At 40.6% G+C, this 18,883-nt stretch overlaps 1 protein-coding gene across 1 annotated transcript in view; it reads right to left on the minus strand.

The window, feature by feature from the left end:
* CSMD1 (CUB and Sushi multiple domains 1) overlaps positions 1 to 18,883 on the minus strand; it is a 2,028,540-nt gene that overhangs the window by 823,925 nt on the left and 1,185,732 nt on the right. The window contains exon 6 of the mRNA XM_084623138.1: positions 18,124 to 18,236. Coding sequence (XP_084479264.1) covers positions 18,124 to 18,236 — 113 coding nt within the window. The remainder of the gene's footprint in view (positions 1 to 18,123; positions 18,237 to 18,883) is intronic.

Genomic DNA, 18,883 nt, shown 5'->3' on the forward strand with positions numbered 1-18,883 from the left:
CCACAACTTACACTAGAAAAAGCAATAAGCACTGCTACTCAGATTTAGACAAACTGAACTCTCCTTTCTGAGGCATACAATTTCACAGGCTGGACTAAAACCTGATCCAGATCATATCCTGGCAATTTCAAATGCTCCTCCTCCAACATATTTGCAAACCTTACGTTCCTTCTTGGGTCTTACCTTCTGGTATGCAAAATTCATTCCTAATTATGCTTCTGTCATTGAACCATTACAGGAATTACTACAGAGAAGTTCAACCTTAGTGTGGACAGTGGATGCACAAGCTAGTTTTGAAATGGTGAAAGACTTGATAGTACACAGTCCAGTACTTGCACTATGCAGTCCTGCATTGCCCACAATTGTAACTATTATTGATTCTGATTATGGACTTTGGGCTGTTTTCACACAACTGCATGAAGACAACACAGAGAGGACTGTTGCATTTGCTTCAATGGACACTAAGTAACGCTGATAGAAAATATTCTACAGTCGAAAAAGAAGCACTTGCTTGTGTCTGGGTTACTGAAAAATGGAGAACTTATCTGTCGGGCCGCACGTTCAAGCTGCGCACAGACAACAGCCCTTTGACAACGTTGCTTACCACGAAAGGACTGGGAAGAGTAGGATACCATATTGCTCAATGGTCTACAAGACTACTCTCTTTCAATTATGAACTGGAATATAAACCTGGAAACCAAAATGTGGTCGCTGATTACCTTTCTCGCCTGCCTTTGCCTTCACCAGATGGTCCATAGGAGGATGAGGATATAGTGGTTACGCTTATTACAAGCATTCTCACTGCAGTTACAAGAGAAAAATTTCAAGCTGCTTGTTCAGCATATCCAATTCAACAAAAACTATGGGAATTTCTGACAAAGAGATGGCTCAGTCACCCTATAAACCTTGACCTAGTTTTGCTGCCTTATTTTAGAGTTTGGGATGAACTTTCTTTGTTTGATGGCTGTGTGCTACGAGGCACACACCGGCTCCTTGTGCCAGAAGAATAACAGCCAAAACTCATACACCTGGCACACGATACTTATCAAGGAATTGTCTGAACCAAACAATGACTACCGGATCTGTATTGGTGGCCAGGGATGGACTCTCAAACCGAAGCACTCATAAAATCCTGTGTCACTTGAGAAATGAATGATAAGACAGCAGTGACATGTACCCCTCCATTACAGCCTGATCCTGTTCCTGAATCTGCATGGGAAAAAGTGGCAATTGACATTGTAGGACCCTTTGAGACTGCTCCAATTGACTGCCATTATGCCATCACTTTAATAGACTATTTCAGTAAATGGCCTGAGGTAGCGTTTACATTGCAAATCTCTTCTGCTATAGTAATTAAGTTCCTCGCTTCAGTTTTTAGCAGGGAAGGTAACCCCAAAGAACTGGTTTCAGATAATGGTAGTCAATTTACTTCCCTGGAGTTTGAAACTTTTCTAGCACAGAGGAACATTTTACACAGAAGGTCATCCCTATATTACCCTCAAGCCAATGGGGAAATCAAACAGTTTAACAGAAGTTTGAAAGAGAGTTTGCAAACAGCTAAACTGGAAGGGCGATTGTGGATACCCTTCACTGATTTCTTGCAAGCATACCCGGCTACACAACATGCCACAACGCAAAGATCACCCGTAGAGTTACTGCATGGGAAACAGATGAATACTAAACTGAACATTGCTGGATTGTTAAAGGCACAACCTGATGCCCCAAACCAAGATGATGTGAGAAAAACAGTTGAACAGAACAAAGCAAAGTTTAAGGCTTTCACAGACAAGTGGCGGGGTGCTAAGGAACCAAAGTTTGAGTGTGGAAAACCTGGAATTTTATGCAAAGGGGACCATAAATTCACAGGTTTCAGAGTAACAGCTCTGTTAGTCTGTATTCGCAAAAAGAAAAGGAGTACTTGTGGCACCTTAGAGACTAACCAATTTATTTGAGCATGAGCTTTCGTGAGCTACAGCTCACTTCATCGGATGCATACCGTGGAAACTGCAGCAGACTTTATATACACACAGAGAATATGAAACAATACCTCCTCCCACCCCGCTGTCCTGCAGGTAATAGCTTATCTAAAGTGATCATCAAGTTGGGCCATTTCCAGCACAAATCCAGGTTTTCTCCCCCACCCCTCCCCCGCCCCCCAATTCACTCTCCTGCTGGTGATAGCCCATCCAAAGTGACAACTCTCCACACAATGTGCATGACAATCAAGTTGGGCCATTTCCTGCACAAATCCAGGTTCTCTCACCCCCTCACCCCCCTCCCAAAAACCACACACACAAACTCACTACAGGCATTGGCACCCTGACAGCAGGATTGCCTGGCTATGTAGACTCCCTCCTCAGGCCCTACGCTACCAGCACTCCCAGCTACCTTCGAGACACCACTGACTTTCTGAGGAAACTTCAATCCATCGGTGATCTTCCTGATAACACCATCCTGGCCACTATGGATGTAGAAGCCCTCTACACCAACATTCCACACAAAGATGGACTACAAGCCGTCAAGAACACTATCCCCGATAATGTCACGGCTAACCTGGTGGCTGAACTTTGTGACTTTGTCCTTACCCATAACTATTTTACATTTGGGGACAATGTATACCTTCAGATCAGCGGCACTGCTGTGGGTACCCGCATGGCCCCACAGTATGCCAACATTTTTATGGCTGACTTAGAACAACACTTCCTCAGCTCTCGTCCCCTAAAGCCCCTACTCTACTTGCGCTATATTGATGACATCTTCATCATCTGGATCCATGGAAAAGAAGCCCTTGAGGAATTCCACCATGATTTCAACAATTTCCATCCCACCATCAACCTCAGCCTGGTCCAGTCCACACAAGAGATCCACTTCCTGGACACTACAGTGCTAATAAACAATGGTCACATAAACACCACCCTATACCGGAAACCTACTGACCGCTATTCCTACCTGCATGCCTCCAACTTTCACCCTGACCACACCACACGATCCATCGTCTACAGCCAAGCTCTGCGATACAACCGCATTTGCTCCAACCCCTCAGACAGAGACAAACACCTACAAGATCTCTGTCAAGCTTTCTTACAACTACAATACCCACCTGCGGAAGTAAAGAAACAGATTGATAGAGCCAGAAGAGTTCCCAGAAGTAACCTACTACAGGACAGGCCTAACAAAGAAAATAACAGAACGCCACTAGCTGTCACCTTCAGCCCCCAACTAAAACCCCTTCAACGCATTATTAAGGATCTACAACCTATCCTAAAGGATGACCCAACACTCTCACAAATCTTGGGAGACAGGCCAGTCCTTGCCTACAGACAGCCCTGCAACCTGAAGCAAATACTCACCAACAACCACATACCACACAACAGAACCACTAACCCAGGAACTTATCCTTGCAACAAAGCCCGTTGCCAACTGTGCCCACATATCTATTCAGGGGACACCATCACAGGTCCTAATAACATCAGCCACACTATCAGAGGCTCGTTCACCTGCACATCCACCAATGTGATATATGCCATCATTTGCAAGCAATGCCCCTCTGCCATTTACATTGGTCAAACTGGACAGTCTCTACGTAAAGGAATAAATGGACACAAATCAGATGTCAAGAATTATAACATTCATAAACCAGTCGGAGAACACTTCAATCTCTCTGGTCACGCAATCACAGACATGAAGGTCATAATCTTAAAACAAAAAAACTTCAAATCCAGACTCCAGCGAGAAACTGCTGAATTGGAATTCATTTGCAAATTGGATACTATTAATTTAGGCTTAAATAGAGACTGGGAGTGGCTAAGTCATTATGCAAGGTAGCCTATTTCCCCTTGTTTTTTCCTACCGCCCCCCCCGGATGTTCTAGTTTAACTTGGATTTAAACTTTGAGAGTGGTCAGTTTGGATGAGCTATTGCCAGCAGGAAAGTGAGTTTGTGTGTGTATGGAGGTGGGGGGGGGGTGAGAAGGCCTGGATTTGTGCTGGTGGTGGCCCACCTTGATTATCATGCGCATTGTGGGGAGAGTGGTCACTTTGGATGAGCTATTGCCAGCGGGATAGTGAGTTTGTGTGTGTGGTTTTTGGGAGGGGGGTGAAGGGGTGAGAGAACCTGGATTTGTTCAGGAAATGGCCCAACTTGATTGTCATGCACATTGTGTGGAGAGTTGTCACTTTGGATGGGCTATCACCAGCAGGAGAGTGAATTTGTGTGGGGGGGTGGAGGGCAAGAAAACCTGGATTTGTGCTGGAAATGGCCCAACTTGATGATCACTTTAGATAAGCTACTACCAGCAGGACAGTGGGGTGGGAGGAGGTATTGTTTCATATTCTCTGTGTGTATATAAAGTCTGCTGCAGTTTCCACGGTATGCATCTGATGAAGTGAGCTGTAGCTCATGAAAGCTCATGCTCAAATAAATTGGTTAGTCTCTAAGGTGCCACAAGTACTCCTTTTCTTTTTGCATAAATTCACAACTCCTCTTAAAATCGTAGAGAAGAAGGGACCTTACACCTATCGACTTTCTGATGGGTGGGTGTTTTATATCTTGCACCTGCCTATGCACCAAGAGGAGATTATGCCAACACCCAGTCTGCATTGGATGACTTCACCGTAGTACCAACACAACAAGACATTGCACTGGAACCAGGGCTTGAGAGACGGCCTATCAGACTCATACGACCACCTGTCTGGACTAGAGACTATGTTATGTAGTATCTACAGTGTTTTCAGTGTAATATTTCTGCCAACAGTATAGTGTCTTGTTTCATATTTGTTCCTGTGGTTAGAACAAAAATGTTTATTTTAATTGGGAGAGTTTCTTAAGAGAGGAAGGAATGTGGTGTTTAGATGTTGCTTGTAATTATTAGAATTGGGAGCACTGGCTGTTGGGAGTCTGAAAGGACAGGAAACAGGAAGGCGGAGGGAGGAGTGGAGAGGCTGGGAGAAAGCTACAGAGGGTGCAACAGCAGCTTGGTAAAGAGATTTCCACTTTGAAAATAAAGTCCTGTTGAAGCTTGTTAGTACCTTGCCTGGTTGATATAACACCTAGCCAACTGTTCACTTCCAGAATCTTCTGTCTTCCTCCACTTGTGAGATAGGATGGATCTCAGGGAAGATAGCTTCAGCCCACTTCCGAGTTCTCTGAAGTCATCTGTGAGATATCCCGTGATGCAGTATCTTTAGTGCCTATATGAATCACCACTAATGGATCCTTGCCCACTCACTTAAAAAGTTTATCCATTCTTACAGTGATGTCTCGTGTCTTGGCTCTGGGAAGACAATACACTGTTCTGTTGACTGCCTATCCCTTGCAGAATGTTCTTTCAGTTCTCCTGAGTTTTGGTTCCCCTATAAGGATTGCCTGTCTTCCTTGGGTGGCTGGAGAACTCTTTGTGGGTAAACTTGATTTACTTACTAGTTGGGTTGAGCTGCCATCCACAGCTCCCATACATCTCTTCATTCCCTTGGACCAGCTGGGTCTGGAGAGATATCTTTCAGAGTTTTCAGGGTGGGGACCTGGTATCTATTGGAAACTTCTAGATATGTGGAATTCTTCTTAGGCCTCTTCTCTGTATGGTGGTCCCCTTGGCTCCCTTTTCTGTGGGGGAATCCTTAGTCCCCCTATCCTTCTCTACTCCCTCTACACTTTATCTTTGAGTACTCTCACCTGAAACACAAATTCAACTACCATATCTATGCTAATGATTCACAAATCTACTTCTACTCCAGACCTGTCTCCTTCTGCCCAAACTAAAATCTCAGCCTGTCTCTCTGACATGTCCTCACGGATGTCTAGCCATCAGCTCAATCAAAAACAGAGCTCCTAATGTCTTCCCTCCTGAAGCCCTCTCTGCTACCTACTTTTTCAATCACTGTGGACAACACCACCATTGTCTCTATCACCCAGGTTCACAACCTGGGTTTCACCTTCGACACTGACATCTCTTTTGGTCCTCACATACAAGTTATATATATATATATATATATATATATATATATATATATATATATATATATTGATATCTTGAAGATTCTTTCTGAAAAACATCTCTAAGATATGGCCTTTGTTATCCATCCACACATCTAAAGCTCTCATCCAGGCTTTCATCATCTCATGTCTCCATTACTGTATCACCCTTCTCTCAGGCCTTGACAAATACAACTTTGTCCTGCTCATATCCATTCAGAATGCCACTGCAAAAATTATTTTCCTAGCCCATCATTTTGACAAAGTAACCTCTCACTTCGAATCCATCCATTGGTTTCCCTTTCTCTATAGCACCAAACATAAGCTATTTTTGTTCAGTTTCAAGGCCCTTCACAGTCAATCCCCACCCTGTCTATCGTTTCTAATTCACCATTGAGTTTCTGATGCACACCTGATGCCAGTTGCCACTTCTCACTTGTTAAATTTTCAATAAAAAGCATCTTCATGCTTTCTTCCATTCATTCCAAGCATCTTCATGCTTTCTTCCATGCTTCCCCATGTACTTGGGAAGTGCTCCCTGTAAACATTTGCAAGGCCACCTTCCTATCCTTCTCCAAATCCCTCTTTAAAACTCTGTTTGCTGTAACGGGTAGTGATCAATGGCTCCATGTCTAGTTGGCAGCCGGTATCAAGTGGAGTGCCCCAAGGGTCGGTCCTGCGGCCGGTTTTGTTCAATATCTTCATAAATGATCTGGAGGATGGTGTGGATTGCACTCTCAGCAAATTTGCGGATGATACTAAACTGGGAGGAGTGGTAGATACGCTGGAGGGGAGGGATAGGATACAGAAGGACCTAGACAAATTGGAGGATTGGGCCAAAAGAAATCTGATGAGGTTCAATAAGGATAAGTGCAGGGTCCTGCACTTAGGACGGAAGAACCCAATGCACAGCTACAGACTAGGGACCGAATGGCTAGGCAGCAGTTCTGCGGAAAAGGACCTAGGGGTGACAGTGGACGAGAAGCTGGATATGAGTCAGCAGTGTGCCCTTGTTGCCAAGAAGGCCAATGGCATTTTGGGATGTATAAGTAGGGGCATAGCGAGCAGATCGAGGGACGTGATCGTTCCCCTCTATTCGACATTGGTGAGGCCTCATCTGGAGTACTGTGTCCAGTTTTGGGCCCCACACTACAAGAAGGATGTGGATAAATTGGAGAGAGTCTAGCGAAGGGCAACAAAAATGATTAGGGGTCTAGAACACATGACTTATGAGGAGAGGCTGAGGGAGCTGGGATTGTTTAGCCTGCAGAAGAGAAGAATGAGGGGGGATTTGATAGCTGCTTTCAACTACCTGAAAGGGGGTTCCAAAGAGGATGGCTCTAGACTGTTCTCAATGGTAGCAGATGACAGAACGAGGAGTAATGGTCTCAAGTTGCAGTGGGGGAGGTTTAGATTGGATATTAGGAAAAACTTTTTCACTAAGAGGGTGGTGAAACACTGGAATGCGTTATGTAGGGAGGTGGTAGAATCTCCTTCCTTAGAGGTTTTTAAGGTCAGGCTTGACAAAGCCCTGGCTGGGATGATTTAACTGGGAATTGGTCCTGCTTCAAGCAGGGGGTTGGACTAGATGACCTTCTGGGGTCCCTTCCAACCCTGATATTCTATGATTCTATGATTTAATGCCTATATTACTTTCCTAACAGGCAGGTTACTGGCTTGAAGAGACCACTGTATCATGCTAAAAAAGATTTGTCTCATTGTTACCTATACTCCTCATCTGTCTATCTGTCTCTTGTCTGATACTTAGATGGTATGCTCTCTGATGCATGGCCATATATTTGTTCTGTGTTTGTGCGGCGCTTAGCACAGTGGGGTCCTGGAGCTTGTTAGGTCTCCTAGGTGCTATGGCAATACAAATAAATAATAATAATATTAATCATTTGCATGATTGTAAAATACATTTTAATGCAGCCAAATAAACATTGTACATCTAGGACCAAGGAATGCAGGCCATACCTAGAGAGGTGGGCAGTTTCTCCTGGAAAGCAGAGACTCTGAAAAGGATCTTGGAGTCATTGTGGACAAGCAACTCAACATGAGCTCCCAGTGTGATGCTGTGGCAAAAAGGGTTAATATGATCCTTGGATGTATAAACTGATGTGATAGGAATAGGGAAGTGATTTTACCTCTGCATATGGCACTGGTGAGACAAATATTAGAATTGTCCAGTTATGTTCTTCAAATTTAAAAAAAAAGCAGGTTGAAAAACTAATAAGTTTCAGAAAAGAGCCACAAAAATGATTTCAGGACTGGATAAAATGCCTTACAGTCAGAGAATTAAACAGCTCAATTTATCTAGCTTATCAAAAAGAAGATTGAGAGATGATTTGATTACAGTGTATAAGTACCTTAATGGGGAGAATGTGCTCAAGGGTTATTTAATGTACAGAGAAAGGCATAACAAAAAACAATGGTTGGAAGATGAAGCCAGACAATAAAGTCCGCTGCAGTTTCCACGGTATGCATCCGATGAAGTGAGCTGTAGCTCACGAAAGCTCATGCTCAAATAAATTGGTTAGTCTCTAAGGTGCCACAAGTACTCCTTTTCTTTTTGCAATTAGGAATATGTCTCAAATTTGTAACCATTGGAACAAACTATCAAGGAAAGTGATGGATTTGCCATTCGTTGGTGTCTTCATTTGTAGACTGGATGCCTTTCTAGAACATATGCTTTAGTGAGACACATGTTATTGGACTTAATACAGGGGTAACTGGGTAAAATGTAATGCCTCGTGATATACAGGATTCTAGACTACATAATCTAATGGTCCCTTCTGGCATTAAACTCTCTGAATAGGTGAACCACATTTATTAATTCTGTTTTCTAAAGTTACCCTGATATATAAGGCAGCAATCACCAAAAAAGTTGTATTTTCCTAATTAACAGTACCTTGCTGTTAATATTGCAAATACTTTGACATTGTAACTTACTTGCAGACACAATTTTTAAGATCTTTAGCAGTGTGTGTATAAATATACATGCAGCGTAGTTGTAGCCATATTGGATATTGGAGAGACAAACTCTTTTACTGGACCTGACGCAGTGTTCTGTGCGGCTCAAAGCTTTTCTTTTTCACCAACAGAAGTTGGTCCAATAAAATATATTACCTCATTTACCATATCTCTCTAAAATATTTATGTAATTTTCATGTGCTGTTTCGATGAATTTAAAGGAAAATCACAGAGAAATGTATTTTACCTTGCAATTTATTTTACATTATTTCACACACAGTTTTCCATTAATGCAGATTTATTTCTGCAGCCTCTATTATTTTCATTGTTTAACTTCTGTTTGTTAAATCCTGAATTATTCAAGGTAGTCAAACAGAGCACACAGGTAAGTTCTGGTGCATAATGATCAAAACATTTAATACCTTAATACCTTTCTGAACCCCTCTCTCCTAACTGACCAAATACATCGTATTTAATTCAAACACTCCTCTCCAGGGATCAACTTTACGCGATACACAGTAGAATACACCAATTGTTAGAAGAAAAGGAGGACTTGTGGCACCTTAGAGACTAACCAACTTATTTGAGCATAAGCTTTCGTGAGCTACAGCTCACTTCATTGGATGCAAAGTTTTCGTGAGCTACAGCTCACTTCATCGGATGCATGCATCCAATGAAGTGAGCTGTAGCTCACGAAAGCTTATGCTCAAATAAATTGGTTAGTCTCTGAGGTGCCACAAGTACTCCTTTTCTTTTTGCGAATACAGACTAACATGGCTGCTACTCTGAAACTAATTGTTAGAACTCTTTAGGCTTGGGTTTGAAAACTTTCTTTCAGAGAAATTTCAAGATAAATAATTTTGAATAAAATAAATAAATAAATAAATAAGTTTAATTTCTAATTAATTTAATTTCTAAATAAAAATTAAAGAGATTTACTAAGGATTCTTTAGTTATAGAAAAATCAGCACTGTGACTTATGTTCTTTGCTTTTAAAATGAAAATAGGAACCCAAAGTCTCCTAATTTTTAAGAATATACTAAACAATTCTGAATCATTATCAAATATATTGTCACTCTGTGTTTCATAATAATCTCAGTTGCCTCAATGGCAAAGCTCCTGGGAAGAATTTACTTGCCTAGTATAAACCACTCAAATAGAGAAAGAATGCTAACATTTTTATACTACCACATGTTACAGTAAAATAATATTGGTTCCAATTTGTCTCTGGGGTTGTGTGCCCCCCCGCCCACTAAGAGATATAATCAGCTAACACACCTAGAGGCAAAATCTTGACCCTGGAACCATGGCAGTGTCGGTGTAGTTCTACTCTACAAGATAGGAAAGAGGACAGGCTTCCAGGGAGCAGGAGCTGTACAGTGGGTGTGCACTCCTTACGAAATTTAGAGCTCTGCTCCAAAGAAGCTCTTGCCTGTCAGTATGAGTGGGACATTGATTGCAGAAGGATGGAAATTGAGTGAATCTACCCTCTTTTCCCAGGGAGGGTGTGGGTCAGAAAAGTAGCTTTAGGGTACAATCCTAAAACAAAGAATCCCCCCTTGTGCCCCTCTCCTGTTCATACTCCCTGCATATCTGCCAGCAACCAGCCTGACTACTGAAGGTGGGTATTGGGTAGAGAATTTCCCCCAAGTGCACCAAAGAGGCATGAACAAACAAAAAAACAAAATCACAGAAATGTTGAAATCAGTCCAACATTATCACAATGAAATATTTCAATTTTTCATGTCAGATTCAGATGGGGATTTAGGCACCACTCACAAAACTGGATGAGGTGAGGTTAGTGCCCTTGTACCCTTTAGATCAGCAGTTAGGGTACTTACTTGAGAAGAGGGAGACCTTGATTCAAATCCCTGTTCCAGAGTGCACACCCACAGAAAGCAGGGGTTTGATCTTGGATCTTCCACAATACAGAGAAGTGTCCTAACCCCCAGGCTATGGAGGATTTTGGGTGGGAATCTGTCCTGTTGAAGTTGTTCCACTTTGTATAAATAAATATTTACTGGCAGAGGGACCGGAACTTGTCTGTTCCCCCTCCCAGATGAGCATCTGAACTAGTAAAAAGAAAAGGAGTATTTGTGGCACCTTAGAGATGCTCAAATAAATTTGTTAGTCTCTAAGGTACCACGAGTACTCCTTTTCTTTTTGCGAATACAGACTAACATGGCGGCTACTCTGGATACTGAACTAGTGTCATTCTCATTCTCTTTGTCTGGCACAATGCCTAGTCAAACACTTTAAAGAATGTGGAACAGTTTCAACGACAGAGACTGAGAACAACTCACCTCAGAATACCCTTCACCCCAGTAATTAGGGCATTTACCCGAGATGGGGGTGACCTGGGTTCAAATTCCTGTTCTAGAGCAGGATTTGAACCCAAGTCTCCCTGCATCCAAAAGGTATAAGGCAGGCATCCCCATTTTTTTATGAATCTAGCCTTTTATTTCCTTGGCTTTTACTTAAAAAATCAGAAATAAAATTATTTGTTTTGAATCAAATAAAACACTTATTTTGACATGGAACATTTTGTTTCAAGTTGAACAGAACATTTTGTTTTATCCAAAACTTTTTCCTGAACTTTTTGATTCACAAAAAATTCTGAAAAAAAATTCATTTTGGTTTGACACAAGCGATTTTTTTTAAAACAAATTTTTGCAACTGCCGGTGAACCGAAATTAAATACCCCCTGCGCACCCTACCCACACACACATTTGCAGAGATCTAAATAGGAGTGCAAGGTGCTCCTGCTGAAGGCAACAGTAACATGCAGCACTCTGTGTTTTGTGTGGGGAAGGCTCCTATACTGGCCTGATTTTGAAGAGCCTATGTCACTGCCTATCCGCTGCACCTCCCTCTTCTTTCCCATGACAATTTTCTGTGAAGAAACAATTTAAGCAGTCTCAAGTCTAGACAATCAACTCAATGAAATAACAATGGACTTGGATGTATAGTACTGTTATTAAATGGTATAGGGGATTTATTTTCTGAGTGTAAAATGTAATGAACTAAAAATAAGTGACATCATTTTAGCTGGATAGTAGCTCTTGAGTGATTAATTTTAAACTGGAGCTTAAACATGAGCCTCAAAAGAGTAAGCAACAATACTACCATTTCATTTTCAGTTAGCTTGTGTATTGCTACTTTTTGGAAGCATTATTGAGTAAAAGCTAAAATCTCAAGATTAAATCGTTTACTTATAAAGATAGTCTAAAATAGCACAGCAAGCTATTACCAGCAGGAGAGTGAGTTTGTGTGGGTGGCTTTTGGAAAAAAAAAAGAAAAAAAAGGGGGGGGTGGGTTCGAAAACCTGGATTTGTGCTGGAAATGGCCCACCTTGATTATCATACACATTGTAAAGAGAGTGGTCACTTTGGATGGACTATTACCAGCAGGAGAGTGAGTTTGGGGTGGGGGGGGGAGAAAACCTGGATTTGTGCTGGAAATGGCCCAACTTGATTATCATACACATTGTAAGGAGAGTGATCACTTTAGATAAGCTATTACCAGCAGGAGAGTGGGGTGGGAGGAGGTATTGTTTCATGGTCTCTGTGTATATAATGTCTTCTGCAGTTTCCACAGTATGCATCCGATGAAGTGAGCTGTAGCTCACGAAAGCTTATGCTCAAATAAATTGGTTAGTCTCTAAGGTGCCACAAGTACTCCTTTTCTTTTTGCGAATACAGACTAACACGGCTGTTACTCTGAAACCTGTCAATAGCACTTTAATCTCTTTCAATCAATCTTTCAACCACCTGAAACTGAATTAAGCCTGCACAACTCTATTTTTGATCAGATTGCTTGCTTAAGTCCATTAATTTATAATTTGTTATTATATGCTTGTTCTCGCATAAAAGTGAATATATTTAATTCTACAAACAAATTCTTCAAAGAAGGATTACCTTTCAAAAAGAGACTGCATGCTAATTATTGTTCAGCTTTGAGGAATATTTAAATATAGGTTATACATACATTTGCGAGTGTATGCAAACACAGACTGAGAAATGAAACATGAGCACGTATCGGGGGAAAACATATACACAGTATATAACAAAGAAGTTCAAGAGCAGTAAAATTGCAGAATTATGCACTCAAAATTTAGGACATGCCAGATTTCAGATTGCCCATGCAACCTTAATTCAGCCCCTTTGTGTGTATGCATTATGGTATGGTATTTAATTACATGCCGTGTAACAATTTTATCTGTGAGACAAAGTGGGTGAAGTAATACCTTCAATTGGGCCAACTTCTGTTAGTGAGAGAGAAAACCTTTCAAGCTTGCACAGAGCTCCTCTTCAGGTCTGGGAAATGTATTCAGCATGCCACAGCTACGTACAAGGTGGAACAGATGTTTAGCACAAGTTCTAACCACATATTTCAATGGACCGTTCAAGGTGATCTGGTCCATCAACACCTCTCCAGTCATGGGAAAGGGCAGCTAGCCTGGGAGTGGTGATAGTGGGTTATAGATTGTTGTAATAAGCCATAAATACAGTGCCTCTATTCAGTTCATGATTTTATAGTGTCTAACAAAGTTATGAATTTAAGATCCCAGATTAGTCTTTTGAAGGTGTTGTCCAGGTTTCCTATCAGGATGAGGACTAAAAGGTCAGATACAGAGTGATTGCTTTGTAAAAAGTGTTCACCCAAGCTTATACGGTGTTTTTGTCTATTATCATTTTTTCTGTGTGAGTTTATTCAAGAGCACAGTGATTGTCTCACTTTACCCACATATTGAACCTGCTTCAAAACAGATATAACCCCCCACCCCCCCCCGGTCCAACTATACACTCCCAATATCAGAGGAGCAGCCGTGCTAGTCTGTATCTGTAAAAAGAAAAAGAGTACTTGTGGCACCTTAGAGACTAACAAATTTATTAGCTCATAAGCTTTCGTGAGCTAGCTGTTTACACTCCCAATTGTCACTTAATATCCCACACACTGGAACCCAAAGGGGGTAGCATAGTCGATGGGGACCACAGCCTGAATTAAATCTTTCCTGACTCACCCCCATTCTTGTGGCCTTCAAACAACCACCGAACCCCTCCAAGCTCATAATCAGAAGCAAGCTCCCTCACAGACTAGGACAGAGCAACAAAGTGGCACCCTGCCAAAATAACAGATGCAAAACCTGTAGACATATCTCTCCACTCTACAATGATCAACACCCCCACAACACACCTTTCAGGATTCATGGGTCTTATACACGGCTATCACAACATGTGGTGTATGTCATCTAGAGCACTAAATGCCTCAATAACAACTATATGGGCGAAGTGAAACAATTACCACTTCTCTAATAAACTCACACAAAAAAATTATAAAAGAAAAAAAAACACTTGTCATCTTTTCATGAACAGTTCTCACAGAGTAATCATTATATATCTGACCCTCACCCACAGCTCCCAACCCCCATGTTAATTGGTCACTTCACCTTGAATGGTCCCTTGAAATACATATTAACTACTTATGCTAAACAATCTGTTCCAACTTGTATTTAGCTGTTACACTCGGAGTACATTTCCCAGACCTGAAGAAGAGTTCTGTGTAAGCTCGAAAGCTTTTCTCTCTCACCTGAAGAAGTTTGTCACCCACCGTTTTTTCTCTAATATCTTGGGACCAGCATGGCTACAAAAATACTTCATACAATTTTATCTGACATCCTACGAATTTTTATTTGTTTTATGAGTATCACTTATGATTCCAACAGTCACTGTGAATTAAACTATCCACCTGCTAGTAGGAGCCTGGCACATAGCAAATACTTTGTCTGGGGTGGTATAGCAGGTCCATCAATGGCCACTACCCATTGAATAGTATTATCCTGACAGGACAATAGAGGCAATCAGAGATACTAACTGTTAATGTCCCTCTGTACCATCAACTGATAAACAGTTGGATGCCACAATTCCTCTCAAGGGCTGGATCACGGAAAACTCCAGTGTAAGAAGACAAGAGAAAAGTTATCACAAATTGACTTTAAAAGGGACATGCTTTTTAAGCATGAGGCAGAGGCCATCACCAAAGGAGAAGACTGAGCAGGAGGAGTGGGATGCAGGAAGATGCTGGACTTCCTGGAGCAAACTGGTCAAAATTCAGGATGGATGAGGAAACTGAAGGAGGGTCTTATGTGCCAGTGATTTTTGCCTAGATCTGTAGCTCTTGTGCTTTTCTATCAATAAAATATGAATATTTAAGATGTTCCTTCACAAAGTCTCTGTGTTACTTGCTTTAACTATCACATAGTCCCTGAAGAGAAACCGTAAAGCAGAGTATATAAGAATGACCATAAGGTCAGACAAATGGTACATTTAGTGCTGTATCCTGTCTTCCAACACAGGCTGGTGAAAGATTCTTCAGAAGGAGTGAACAGAAGAGGTCACTCTACTGAGTGATCCATCCCGTTGTCCAGTCCCAGCTTCTAGCACTCAGAGGCTTAGGGACACCCAGAGCTGCGTCCCTGGCCATCTTGGCTAATAGACATTAATGGACCTATCTTGCATGAATCTATTTAATTCTTTTTTGAATCCAGTTACACTTTGGCCTTCACAACATTCCCTGGCAATGAGTTCAACAGGTTGATTTTCTTTTGTCGGACGGATACTTCCTTTTGTTAGTTTTCAACCAGCTTCCTATAAATTTCATTGGGTGACCTCTAGTTCTCGTGTTATGTGAAGGGGTAAATAACTCTTCCTTATTCACTTTCTGCATATCATTCATGATTTATTCCTACTCTTTGGTTCCTATCTTTTAACCAGTACTGACTTTCCCTCTTAGCCCATGAACTGCTTACTTTGATTAAGAGCCTTTGGTGAAGGACCTTGTCAAAGGCTTTCTGAAAGTCCAAGTACGCGATACCCAGTGGATCACCCTTGTCCACATGTTTGTGGACATCTTCAGAGAATTCTAATGGTACCCATAAGGGTTCTGGGTGGTGTACTTAAATAACTGGAGAGACTTGAAGGGGATCAGCATTTGTCTTGGGGCCTAGGGCCACATCCCCAAGAAGATACTAGACACAAAGTCTGTCTAAGAGGCCATATTTAGAGGCAGCATCTGCAACTACAGAGATACAGGAGGCTTAGAAGCATGCAGAATTCAAAGGCTGGGTCCAATATAGCAGTCTGGTGTCTACAGCAAGAGAAGATTCTGCCAGGGCTGTAACATGATCATATACTATTTTTCCCATAGGATCCTTGCCTCTGTTAATGCTGAAATATTCCCACAGAATGCAGTCTGAAGCAGACACCCAGCATTGAAAAGTTCACCTGAATGGCTGCAATTTGGCAGTTAAAAGCAACCAAAAACAGGATCTTATAATGGAAACTGTTTTCATCTTTAACTATTAGACTTACAGACAGCTCTGCCTATCATTAAATACCTTTAAAGTGTTAATTAGTGTACTACCAAATAGAAAGACTATATGACTATATTGAGCTACGTATGATGAACTGAATAATAATATTCTGATTTAAGTTAATAGATATTTTAGTATTTAAAGGCAATTTTCCTTACTTCCTTACTTCATTGCTTGCTGTTGACACATTAATACACTCTGCATTGCTGAGGTTCACTGAATTGCAATTTATCGGTAGTTTATAAAATGCCATTGCATTAACTTGCATGTAAAAAGGATGCGTTAAATTAGAAAAGGAGATTTCAAATAACAGTAAGAATTTGCAATTTATTAAGCTACCTCAAATTGTCATTTGAATACTGTTCTTTAAAAGCCAAGTTTTATGTTGCCACCAAAAGAAAAATTGTCAGATATATTATACAGTGCAACAAATACCCATTTTGCGTTTATAGTCTCACTAGGTGTTTCCTTTAAACCGCAATTCCATCTTATGCATTCACACATAAAATAGATTTTTTGTAAATCTTAGAATGTTGTCTCATCACTTTGCCCCGGACTTACCATGACTATTCGATAGATCCTTAACTTCCTGGTGGGTTGCCAGGATTACCCATAGTGTCCTTACAACTATTGGTGAATGAGATCCAGGATCAAATTTTATGTAGCGTAGTGCACTTCAATTACCAGGTGCCAAAAGTATCACTGCCCTCAGCCTCAGTAAGTTTTGTATAAACAAATTCTAAGTGCAATGACACACCACACTAGCTATCATGTTGTTTCACCTAAATAACCTATAAAGTGGTCAGGCATTATTAGTAAAAATTTTTAACTGAGAGAAGAAGAAAAAAATCCACCCTTTGTTCACAATGATTTTAAAAGTACAGGAGTACAAAGATGATAGATATTGTATCAAAAACATTTGATATGTTTTATTTTTACATATCTCATATAAATATAATCATCAGTAAACAGCACGCATGAACAGAGGAATACAGATCCTACTGTGGAGTGACAACTTAAGCTATGAAGATGTCTATTTGCATGTGGGGGGAAAATAGTAACAAATAGCTTGTGTAAGTACAGGGTTTGAAGGTATACTCAGCTTCTACATCATCTGTATTTGTGATTTACAGGATAGTTTCCTATTTCTTTCTAATTTAATTACAAAATCATTGATTCTGAGTGATGATTTATCAAGTGCACAAATCAATGAAGATTCCATTCCAGAAAAATTGCATTTTGATGACTATCCAGGTGGACATAGACAAAAAATGACAGCAGCATTGACATCCTCTAGCTTTCTAATAAAGATGAATATGCAGATCTATTCAGTAGTCTGAAATGTGATTTATCTTGAGTTGGGGAGTGGTTAAATCTCCAAGTGATAAATGTAACCCTCAGGGCAAGAGCTTGATTATGAGTAATGAAGGAAGACAACAGTGAGATAGGGCCTGTCTTTGCACAGAATAGATTTTCTGTGACCTGCATTCTACTCATGATTTAAAGCAAAGATCTGAATTAATACAAAAAGATGCCACACATACAATTTATCTAATGTAAAAAGGTCAAATAAGCTTACCACTAGAGGTATATTTCACGGGGAATGTTGCTACTTTATGTGTAAACAATGTTAAATGAATCTCTGAATGGTATTTATTTTATAATATAATGATAGCTACTACTCAGCCTAAGGGCAGTAGAACCTAGACTTTAGCTTTTTACGGCACAGACCTGTGGTTTCTAAAGAAAAACCTACACCACTACCAGTTCTATTCACATTATTTTTGGTGACACTCTGTATTTCCTACCTTGGAACTGGGCATTAAATCCTTTCCGTCGGTGGTTACTGTCAGATGTGAAATGGAGTCGTAACCAGTTTTTGCTGCTGATAACAGGAGAAGGCAGGTTCATACCAGTCAACCTGGAGGTGGGGAAAAAAGTTTTTAAGATACGATGAAGCAAAAAACATGTATTTTAGACTGATTTAAAGGAAACAGACCAAGTGAAATTAAATATACTGGTCAAACTGTGCATCATGCATCTGACAATTGTGATGCACTAGTACTATTACTGTATTTTCCTTTCCACCTAGTTCTTTGATAGGCAAATTGGTTTCTCCTTCTCTCATTATTATGGGAACTGTAATGGGAGAGAAAATTTCTAAAGTTTCTTGTTTCAGCTGTTAACTTATCTGCAGAAAAGTTGGCAAGTGATCTTATGACAAAACATCAAAATGCATAAGGTCATATTTATCTTAAATGTTGGTAAACAGTTGCAGAGAATGGTATTCAGTAGCAAATCGATGCACTCCCTTAAGTGAAATGTTATTAATTTTAGAAGAACAATATAAATGTTTCATCTCATATATCTCATTTACAAGGACATCAACCTAGCAAGAAAAACTCTCTGTATTATACACAAACAAAAATGTGTGCGCACCTGAGAAGGGTCAGTTTTGCATATAATAAACCTCAGAAGCCATGTTTTTGTTTTTTTTAAACCTGATATTAGTGAAAGTTCAGATTCAACAACCCCCCCCCCCACACACACACACACTTAATTCCCATT

Source organism: Lepidochelys olivacea, assembly GCF_965140295.1.
Source record: "Lepidochelys olivacea isolate rLepOli2 genome assembly, chromosome: 3".
In the NCBI taxonomy this organism is placed as follows: Eukaryota; Metazoa; Chordata; order Testudines; family Cheloniidae; genus Lepidochelys; species Lepidochelys olivacea.